This window comes from Hevea brasiliensis, chromosome 13, assembly GCF_030052815.1.
Source record: "Hevea brasiliensis isolate MT/VB/25A 57/8 chromosome 13, ASM3005281v1, whole genome shotgun sequence".
NCBI lineage: Eukaryota > Viridiplantae > Streptophyta > Magnoliopsida > Malpighiales > Euphorbiaceae > Hevea > Hevea brasiliensis.
In genome coordinates, this window is record NC_079505.1 from 25,985,383 (window position 1) to 25,997,513 (window position 12,131).

The following is a 12,131-nucleotide window of genomic DNA, read 5'->3' on the forward strand; positions in this document are numbered from 1 at the left end:
TACTTAGGCACATGAACCATTGCGTTTTTGTTTGATAGACACTTAAACTATATTTTTTACCTATAACACACCTAAACTTGAAAAAAAAGTAAACACTTAAACCCAATTTTACACAATCAGCACTGCAAGTTATCTCATTTGGCACATGCAATGTTTAGTTGGTTTGTGTATAAAAACGGCTAATCATTTTCTGGGTTGGAGATCTTTCCCATCGTATTGCATGCAGATGAATTATCTTTTCTCGTCACAACCAAAATTGAGGGTGAAAATTAAATGAGAACTAGAGTACATCAACAAAAACACATAAAAGCAAGAACGTATTGCTAAAACAAAACTGTTTCTTGTATTTTATTATTAAAATAAGGGAATAAATTCTTGTCATGCTTGATATCCTTCTCTTGTACAAGTTTAAGCTAAACAGAGAGAAGAAAACAATTGAAGTATAATGCCACACAAAGAACATAAGGAAAAAGAGAGAGATGATGAAGCTATGAGGAGTTGTAGTTCTCTTCTAGATGCTAAATCACCTTAACGACAAGTAGAATTAATCAAGAGAAGTAATTTTTATTGGGTTTAAGAGGCAATTATAACTCACCAATGAAACAAATATATGATAGTTGATAGGCAAAAGGATCCAAAGATAAAAGGAATTTAATAGGAAAATCACCTAAAAACTACATGCCCATAACCAATACTAAGACCTTTAAAAAAAAGAAAATTCACCTTTTAAATAATTCCACTCCCTTTAAAACAGATAACAAAAAACATCAAAAAGATGACATGATCCATATTTACCATAATTAACATATACCCAGAAAAACTCTTTAACGAAAGAGAAATTGAGAATAATAAGAAGTATACCCTATTTAAGACCTAGTTTTTGCAAACAAACTTTCAAAGGAAAAGAAAATTAAGCAAAAGGAAAAAGTGGGAGGAGGAGAAGAAGAACACCCAGAGAAGACTCTATCTTTAGCCTCCCTCTCCTTTCATATAGAATATGTGTGTGTGTTTGTCCCCAATTTGAGAGAATGTATATTTGGGAATTTTTACTCCCAAAGTTTTTTTTTTTTACCCTAAAATGTATATTTGGGAATTTTTACTCCCAAAGTTTTTTTTTTGTTTTACCCTAAACCGTCTCCCATTACGAAACTTGCCAACTCAGTTTTTTATTGTCCATTTGGTGGAGACTTGTTAGGTCAGATGCATGTGTCTTACACTTTCTGAGCCATGTGCAAAATTGAGTTTAAGTGTTAACTTTTTTTCAAGTTTAGGTGATTAATAAGTAAAAAATTTAGTTTTGGTGTCTTTTAGGCAAAAACAAAATAATTAAGGTGTTTAAGGATGTATTTGGTCATTCCTTTCAAGTTAAACCTATGAAGATAATTAACTTGAATGGAGCATCGAATAGAACCTGATTCAGCTTTGTAGCCTTTCAGAAAATATAGAAGGAAATTCAAGTGAGGAATTACAATACAAGTCTTTTTAGTGACTAAGAGGCACCTAATTATTTTTCACAATTCTTGTTTATGAAAAAAAGTTTGCATGAAGGCTTTGCTTAATGGAGATATTTAAATATTCATCTGTTTAAGCTTAAACAATTAGAAATATAAACTATTTTTGGAGCCCTCATCTATAAGGTTAAGATTTTAGGTTAAATAATTTCATAACATGATATTAGAACATGTCAAATCAAAAATGTAGAGTTTGAATTCTGATTACCTTTATTTAGTAATTAAAAAAAATTAAAATATTTAAAGTAAAACTCTGTAGCCCTCATCTACGTATTTAAGCTTTTCAGTTGATTGATTTCTTGAAATAAACTTTCAAAACCATGTTTGTCATTTTTTTTCTATCAATATTTATTTGAAACTTTATTATATTAGTTTTAGTTGTTTGATAATGAATGTGGTGGTGATATTTTAAATTAATATTTGAAAGGATAAAATTACTCATAAATTCTTATTACAAATTTGATTTTATATATATATATATATATAGTCATTACATTATATTTTTCTATTACTTAAAAACACATTACATTACAACTTTGATTTCAATACATAATTCTTTACATTTCGCTAAGTCCTATGAAACATAGCCTAGATTCTTCATTGCATAACATTCATACAATTCTATATAATGATACACACACAAACATATATATATATATATATATATATATATTCTATGTAGTGACGATTTCTAGCATTCCTCCACCAACCCCAGTTGCAAATTGTCCATGGTTACCACAATACCCCTTCATGTAACTCTCGCAACAACGCCCATTTTCCTTATTCTCCAAGCTCATACAAGCATGAATGTCATTGCTAGAGCAACGAAGGTTCTTGTGGCTGCAACAATTCACGATAACGGGATTGAGATTTTGAGGCCCATGATTGAAGCTCGATTCAACAGTGTTTTCTAAATAATCTTGACAGTGGTTGGAGTAGCAATGACCATTGTTGATTCCTTCTTCTATCTCAGTAGAATGGTTTGAATGGTTAGGGGTACAATGTTGAGTTACTTGATCACAATGCCAATGGTGAGAGTGCTTTCCCTTCTGCGATCCATCGCCTCCTATACACTTGCCTTGCATTTTTGCTGAACTTTTGCATCTCTGTCTCACACTCGTGCTCAAATTGTGAGAGCTTGAACAAGCATGTTTGTGTGGATTGTTCTCCTCTAAGTCCACTACGTTGCAACTTCCATTACCACAATCCTTCATTTCATTCTGCAGCCCTTCAGCTGAGTCTAAGCACTTATTATTCCCACATGATAATTTCTTATTTGCATCATTCGACTCACACATTGAAGCACAGATTTGCAAGTCTTGAGGTTTACACATTTTTGCAACCTTTTGGTTAGAGCAGCAAGGCTTGTAATAATGACATGAATCTCTATTATCACATTTCTCAATATTTTCTGCAGCTGATATTTTGCGGCATTTTTCTCCACGCTTGTGGGTTTCCCGTAAAAGCAACATGCTGTTAAAGATCACTAGCAGACAGGTGCCGACATCGGCAAGGACAGCAGCCCAAACAAGAGGGTGACCAGCAAAAGCCAAGGCAAGGATCGCAGACTTGATAGATATTGAGAGAATGACATTCTCAATTACTTTCCTATGAGACTTTCTTGCAAGCTGGATCGCTTTGGGTACTTTTCTGATGTCATTGGACATAAGAATGACATGTCCTGTCTCAGTTGCAAGTGCTGAACCTGAAATTCCCATTGAGATACCAATATCAGCTGTAGCCAATGCAGGGGCATCATTTAGTCCATCTCCAATCATTGCTGTTGGTCCTTCCTTCTTAAATGTTTCCAAAATCCTAGCCTTGTCTTCAGGTAGGAGTTCTGCATGGACTGCTTCAATTGCATGTTCTAGCTGCAGGTAGCATCATTCAAATCTTATGCAAGTCAATAAATTAACATTAACACATACCCTTTTTAGTTTCATATACTTACAAAATATGTTTTTGTAGATTTAAATGAAGAGCAAAAACCTTGAATTAGCAGCAATTTTTTACGGTAATCAAGTGTAGATTTTATGAGGCTGTTTTACAATGTTAGAGTGATCAATTAACAGTGGCAAGCAAGCTGATGAAAATTAGGTGCACCTGTTCTTGAGCGTGCATTGCTGCTGCTTGACTATCTCCTGTTAGCATAGCAGTTTTAATTCCATAAGACTTTAGCTCTGCGATCGCCTCTGCAACACCAGTCCTACAGGCATCAGAGAGGCTGAAAATTCCTGCGGGAGTTGCTCCAAAGTACACATATCCAATGGTTTTCCCTCTCTTCATATCCCCATCTTCTGGCATTGGAACTATAAATTCAAAATAGCATCCATTTATTAGAACACCATGAATGAACAATTTTTAACTAATTTACTTGCACTGAATTGAACAACATTCATATTCAAAATATAAATGGCCGCTATGAGACTTGTACCCGTTCCACATCCCGCTCTGAGGGCAATCTTTCTATTTCCAATGTAAATTTCTTTCCCATCAATCTTTCCTTGGATGCCTTCTCCAGGAAAATTCTGAAAATCCACCACATTCTCAGGATTTGGCTCTATCGAAAGACTCCTTCCATAGTCGACAAGGGCAGCTGCCATAGGATGACTTGACTTGCTCTCAATGCTTGATACCCTACACAATTTTCAAATGCATAAATTACTTCCCAGTTTCAAGGGGAAGAAAAGTATAAAAAAAACCAGCAGTAGTCCTTACCAATAAAGCAATGTATCAATGCTCACATCTTCACAGAGAGATTGAAAATCCGCGACAAGGAATTCACCTCTTGTGATAGTTCCAGTCTTGTCAAAAGCCATTATCTTGATCTTGGCAAGTGTTTCGAGATAGTCTCCGCCTTTGATCACAACACCAGATGTTGCAGCCTTCGTAAGTGCACAGAAAGTTGCAACAGGTGTGGAGAGGATAAGACCACATGGGCATGCACTTACTAAGACCACCAATGCCAAGTGAAACCAGTGATTACGGTTATGAACTCTTAATGCCAGGGGAACAACTGCAAAGCTAATTGATATGATTATGACCACTGCCAAATATATCAGAAAACAACAGAAAATGAGAACTCTGATTTCTGAAAGAAACAAGAGGAAACAAAAGTCTATTTTAAAAGTATATTTTACAGTTTGATTTGAATAATAAACCACAAGAAATTAATTATTTTTTTTATCCTTTTGTTAATCTTTTAGCCTCAGCTTGAGTGATTTGTCTTATCCTGACTAGTGATATGGTCTTAGGCTCCAATCAACATTGAGTTTCAAGCTAAAAAAATAAAAAAAGAAATTTTTATTTGATGAAACTGGTTTTATTATATTGTTGATTACGGTGAGACCCAATATAAATGAGTACAAAAGAATCATTATACACATATCCATTTTATTGTATAATTTTTTCAAAAGAATGCTTTTAAAAAGGTATCATTAAATGTTGTTGAAAAAAAATTTCTTATTTAGTATTTTTATAGTTAAAATATATCAAATTTATTTTTTAAATTATTTTAAATATTTTTTGCTTAATATAGTTAAATGTATTTTTTTTTTCTTAACAATAGTCGTAACAATATTGCCAAAAACAATTTGCCAAAGAGATATTTTTGCTTTTATAGGAAATATTAAATCATATTTTTTTAATATGACTTATAATGTTTTGTTTTGTAATAAGATCGTACCATAATTTTTAATGTTGTGTCAATTACTGAATGAATGAATGTATACACCCATACCAAAAAGTTTCTAGTGTTGTGGATAGTCATGCCTCACTTTATAGCAGGGGCAAGAAGCTGTTGAATTGGGCTATGTAATTTAAAAACTATTAAAAAATTAGTTTAAACTTAATGTTTGATATATTTTAATAATAAAAACTACAAAACAGCCAGCCAAATGGCTTTTCCAAGGTTGGACAACCATTTGAATGCTGTCTTACCCAAAAAACAATTGTAAAAGAATAAATGACTAACCTGGAGTATAATATTGAGCAATTTTGTCAATGAATCTTTGAGTTTTAGACTTGCTGTTTTGAGCTTCTTCCACAAGCTTTGTCATTTTAGCTACCGCACAATCTTCAGCTAGAGTAATAGTTTTAACACTGATGTAACCTGAAAATTACTAAATACCATCAACCTGAAGAACTTTAATCCATTAAAAAGAACTGGAGAGAGAGATTATGGTATTACCATTAAGGTTGATAGTGCCAGCCCATACAGTAGAATCCTGTTGTTTGGGAACTGGGAATGATTCTCCGGTTAAGGTCTTCTCATCTACTTCACAATTGCCATCTACAACTATTCCATCGATGGGTATAATCTCTCCAGCCTTAACTGCGAGAATAGTGCTTAATTTTACGTCATCAACATTCACTTCTTCACCAGTTTCAGCTATGACTGCTTTCTGTGGAGCTAATCTCATCAATGATGACATCGTCGCATTAGCCTGAGACACATTGTACTTTAGATCAATTAAAAGATATCTAATTTTGTAAATGAAAAAAGTGCAATTTTCAACTCTGTTTATCTTATTTTGATTTTATTTTTGTCTATCTTGAACATCTCTCTTTATCTACTTTCAAATGTCATTTTTATCTTTATAATTGAAAATAGAAGATACGTAGGTCATCATAAACCTTGATAAGAAAACATTGCATCCATTTTATATCATTGCATGTCTAGAGAGACTTTGACTACACATATGTCAAAATCAAAACTTAAGATACATCTGTAAATGTGATAGAGTCTGGGGAGCTCAATTATTAGGCTTATTCTCTCTCGAATAGAAGCTTTTCTCTTGACTCGAGTATTACGGTGTCACTAAAAGCCCAATTACTCCACCAAACCCACCTAAGCATGCACCTCTAAGAGCCACACTAGAGTCATCACGTATACAACCCTTTTCTATGAGTGTCTTGCTACTCCATTGGGCTTACTGGTAGTCTATTGCTCTTCCATCTATGTATCGCAACACCACACATGGGAATCATCGATCACCATCGCCTTACTCATCCCTACCAATTCATCGGCTCTAACTCTAATTGTTAGAGATCTGGAAGCCCAATGCATTTGGGGAGAAACTTTTTTTATGGGTTTTATGAAAAAACGCACTCATAGGTTTGATATCACATTTAATTCAAAACCTCAAAACAATGGATATATGGGTTTTTCTTACTTATATATCTCTCACTTATCCTATCACTTTACGATGTGATAGTTCTAAAACTTGAATCTTCTTATGGAACATAGACATACTACTAACTTAATTATGATAAATAGAATTCAACCTACTAAATTTTGATAATAAGTATAGTAGCTTAGAAAAGTGGAGATGTAAAAGGGGCCGAAAGCATACCCTACCCCCTAACTGTTAATGAAAAGTCAATGTACCTCTTGAAATTGAGTTTAGCCAACTTACCTCTTTAATTTAATTAATTGCACCAATTTAATACAATTTTGTCCAGTTAGCACACTGATGTACATGATGCATCAAATCACGCGTTATTGAACAGAAGCTTGCAGACTTGGAATAGAAAAAAGCAAAAAGCATATCCCGACTCCCTGAACCTTTCATGAAAAGTTAATTTGCCCTTTGAAATTGTGTTTAAACCAATTTGGTCCTTTTAATTTAAAAAATCCCACCAATTTAATATAATTTACTTAATTAATTGCTGTCAAAATGATTTTTGTCATCAGATTAGTTGCTATCAAATAGCTCAATTATCCATTGTTGATGTGCTAAGAGCTTCATGAGCTATTTGATATCAATTAATCTAATAACAAAAATCATTTTTATGGCACTTCATTGGGTAAATTGTGTTAAATTGATGCAACTTTTTAAATTCAATAAGCAAATTGATTCAAACTCAAATTTAGAAGATAAATTGACTTTTCGTCAAAAGTTTAGGTTGAGATATGTTTTTGGCTATTTATAATTAGATAATATAGAGAAAACATCATATGGCTTTTTAACATATAAGTGGCGCGTCAATTCACGCATTCTCTCCCCTAACTACACATGTTAAATTGATTTAAAAAATAAAATTTGAATGATCAGTCAATTTTATTTTTTTGAACTAAAAAGACAAATAAATTTAAACTTAATTTGTAAAAAGTTCAAATACGATATATGCTGTCAGCCATGCAAAATAGTTATAAAGTCCCTATCATATATATTACCAAACAAGCATTGATCCAGGGGGCCTAGTAGTGAAATGATTATTTTATTAATTTCTCTAACTAGGAAAAAAAATCAGTCAGCTGCGACATGCATTTATTTTTTTACACTCTTCTATAGATTGCTAAAAATACCTTGTGGCTTGCCCTTGACTCAAGCCATTGTGCAATGGTAAACAGGAAGACAACGGTTGCTGCTTCAATATAATCATTGAGAGCGATTGTCCCCGCCACTGTAAGAAGTAAAATGTAAGATAAATTAATAAATAAATCTCATTATATATTTTATATCTTAAGTTCATGATAAATTAAATTTTAATGAAAAAATTTCTTAATATTTATTTATTTCTCATATAAAATATTCTCTAATTTGAAAAGAAAACGAGGTTACCCATTTTAAATATTAATTGAATTGCATATTATTAATACAAGGTTTAATGACATTTGCACACATTTTTTAATTTGTAATATTCCTATTTTTATTAATTTAATTCTCAATTAAAAAATATATATTTTTTTATGAATTAGAAAAACTTAATTCAACTTAAGTAATTTTATGTATAAATGTTCTGATTGCTAAAATTGAAATTGATATCAAAATATAATAATTAAATTGATAAAATTAAAATTTTTTTGCTAAATTTAAAAATTTTTTTTTCAAAGATAAATACCCAGAGTTAGAGAAGGAAGATTTTTTTTTTATTTGCCCTCAATACACTGAATCTAATACAATGGATTTTTTTTTTTAAATGAAAGTAATTATTATAGCACCATTAAATATTAGGGAAAAAATTAATTATTTTGGCAAAAAAAGCATACTAAATGACAATATCGTCAATTAACTAACAAAATAAAAATATTATAATATATCATAAAATTAAAATGTGGTATAACTACTTTTAATTAATAATTAAATTTTCAATAATATATATATATATATAAACTCTCTCTAGAAGTGATTTAAAAAATTAAATTTAATCTTTGGAAAAAAAAAACATTTAAATCATGCAATTAATATGAAGATGACAACATTAATGAAATGCCATAGAAGCACAAGTTATGAAGGAAATTTTCAATTTGTGATATGCTTTCCAAGGGCGCCGCTACACGGGGGCTAGAGGGCCATGGCCAACCAAGACTCATGCAGCCCACCCACCTTTTGTAATTTTTTTATAAAATTTTTTTAAAATTATATTTAAAATATTAATATTTATATAATATATAAATATTTATTTATTAATAATTATAAACTCACTTAATAAGTATAAATTATAATTAAATATTATTTTTTTATCTCATATAAATTTAATTAATAAATATTTTTTAAATATATAACGATATATATTATTTAATTGGCATGTTAGTTACCTGCAATGAGAGCCAGAATGTCTGTACCAAGCCTAAAATTCCTGATGGAAGCAATGGCTTTCAAGAAGATTGGTGGGATTCCAATGGCCACAGCTCCCAGGGCCACCCAGTGAAGAGGATAATACACAAACTTCAACAAAGACACCAAAAGCAATACACCACTAGCCATAGCAAATGGGTTTGGCCATTTCTTCTGGTAACTTGCATTTCCATTCATTCTAACATTTGCTTCTAACTTTGCTTGGTTCAGGGCCTTAACTGCCATTAATTTATTATTTGGATTTTATTCAATAATATTCATTTTATAAAACACAGAAAAAAAAAAAAAGATTAAGTCCATATTTTTAATTCATTAGGATTACTGAAAATAAAGGGTTACGTTCTTTTAATTGTCACAGGATAATGAAGATCGATAATAATTCACACATAATTATATAAATTTAACAGTATTAGAATCAAAATCACATGAGTGTATATATGAGTGTATATTTTATTTATAAAGTATAAATGTCTTGTAATAATGGAAAATTTTACAAGTAATTAACACAATTTAGAAATCAACTAATTATGGACATCATCAAGGTGTAACTTAATTAAGCACATAATTAATATAAACTACAATAAGTAATATGAGATTTAGCTTAATATTACTGAAGCCGTCTCTAAAATTATAAAATCTTGAGTTTAAATTCCAATCGAAGTCAATATACCAAAAAATGACAAATATCATTATTATGAAGAGATTTTTTTTTTTAAGTTCAGCATACAATAAAATGTTAACATAATAAGGAAAAAAAAAAAAGGTATTATTTACCCTAGCTCCCTCTAAATAAAAATATTATTATAAAAAAGTACTTTTGTAGGAAATCAATTCATAAATATTACAACCACTAAAGGCAATACCCACCTTTATCTAATTTTTCTTTTTTTGGCCTTTATCATTAGCAAGTAGTTTAGTATGAGAAACAACACTATCAAAATGATTAAAACTTAATTAAGGCCATATTTTTTATTTATTAGAATTACTTAAAAATGATGATTAAAACTTGAATTTTGCAATTATTAAGACAAGTGTTTAAGGTATCAACCTCAATTGGTAGCTAGAAATTTTAGTTCCAATTTATGTGCAATAGGGTCTATCTGAATATGAGTAAACGGGGCTTTGAGGAGTCAAAGATGAATATTAAAAGCCAATTATGGAGGAAACTGGTTGGTAGAGGGGCAGGAAGAAGAGAGTTTTCGAATTTGAGTATCTATTTATCTTCTATAAATTATTCACCTTTGTACGAGAAAAGGAGAATGTTATCTCTCGTTGCTTATTGTGCCTCCATTAAATAAAAAAATAAATATTTAAAAAATTAATGAAATTTTGATAAAAATATAGGATTAAAATAAAAATATGAAAAATATTAGTAAATAGTATATATATAAATAAAAATTTAATTTTAAATATTTTGAGTGGCCACAGTTAGATCCAATCGTTGGTTGGTTTGGAATCTAAATAGATTTGAACCGGTTCAAAGTAACATCAAAATTGATTGAAATGGAATTAATTAAAATTAATATTAAATTGGATTAGAACTGACCAATTTAGTTAGAGTTTTTCCTTTCTTGAATAATTTTTTGAAAAAAAATATAGAAGTTCAATTAATGGATTTGTTCAAAGCAAAATCAAACCAAATTTAGACCAAATCAACATTGAAATGAGACCAAAACCAAAACAAAATAAAAATTGAAGTCAACGTTTAAAAACCAAGTCTAATCCTAGCAACTTTAAATCAAAACCATCAATTCCAAAATAAAACCGGAACTAGCCCATGACCACCCTGGTCACGGCCCCTCCACTATTTAACGTAATTCTACTGGAGCTTAAATGTGATGTATATAATTTTTATTTTATTAAACTATATTTATTTTAAAAAATAATTTATATATGAAAATTATATTTTATGAAAATTATTTTTAAAATAAAATATTTTAATTACATTATTTGATTATAATGATAAACTAACGGTGCATGTTTATGATATAAAACTCAATTAAAGTCAACTAAATTTTTATTTCAAAAATTTATGATTGGCTATATGAATTTTTTTTCTCTCCTCTAAATAATTTTGAGTTAAATTCTTAAAAATGTGTAATGCTTCTAGGTCAAGGTACATGTTTATGATATATATGTATGAATATTTTCATATTTTATAAAGTATTGTCGAATTTATAAAATGACTTCCTCTTTTAAAATAAAAAATGATTTAATTTGTCTTTTGATAAAAAAGAAAATATTTTCTCTTATCTAGTTTTTCTTAAGTACCCCAAATATTAGAAAATATGAAAATTATTTTTCAAAAAACAAACGGAGCCTTGATGTGTAAGAAACTATAGCGTTAAAACCTTCCGCTAATCACATACTATACTATTTTAATTCATGCAATGTTGTATGTATAATATATAGATTTTTTATAGTTAATTATAATGAGATTCGCTATGATCCATTATTATAATCTATTCATTACACTTACAACAATTCTATTCTAAAATTTCTCCTCAATCCCACATAAAATTACCATAATTAAAGTGATAAAAAAGAAGGAAATTACCAATTTGAAGCTGAGAAATAAGGAGATCATCATGGACAACCACCACTGTTTTTGTTGGGACAAAGACTGAGAACTCCTTAACACCATCAAGAGAATTGAGGATATTCTCAATCAAAGTAACTTCTGAAGAGCAGCAAAGCCCTAACACATCGAAGTAGCTTTTCTGAAACTTTTTCTTGCTGCTGCTGTTAGCTGTCTCGCTTTTGTCCTGGACAGCCATTTTCTTTTCTTCTTAATCTCTGCACCTAAAGCAAAGACATTGAGATCACTAAATACGTCAATCAACACCTCTTTTGTTTGAGAAAGAGAGAGAGAGAGAGAGAGAGATAGAGAGTGGACCACATGGAAAGCATGCCGAGAAGATGGAAAGAAAACAAGAAAATCTAAGAAAGAGGAAGAAAAAGAGGGAAAGCTTGCAAGAACAAGCATACATAGTAGTAGAAACCCAAAAGAGGGTTAGACAAGAAATCTACCTTTTAA

At 30.4% G+C, this 12,131-nt stretch overlaps 1 protein-coding gene across 1 annotated transcript; it reads right to left on the minus strand.

The window, feature by feature from the left end:
- Window positions 1-2,104: 2,104 nt before the first annotated feature.
- Window positions 2,105-11,927, minus strand: LOC131172065 (putative inactive cadmium/zinc-transporting ATPase HMA3). The gene is made up of 9 exons (XM_058133009.1): window positions 11,652-11,927; window positions 9,055-9,312; window positions 7,822-7,919; window positions 5,701-5,956; window positions 5,485-5,622; window positions 4,230-4,557; window positions 3,946-4,148; window positions 3,615-3,820; window positions 2,105-3,382 (listed from the first exon to the last, which is right to left on the minus strand). Exons 1-9 carry the CDS (start codon window positions 11,869-11,871, stop codon window positions 2,186-2,188), a joined length of 2,904 nt encoding a protein of 967 aa, XP_057988992.1. The 5' UTR covers window positions 11,872-11,927; the 3' UTR covers window positions 2,105-2,185.
- Between the last annotated feature and the right edge of the window lie 204 nt (window positions 11,928-12,131).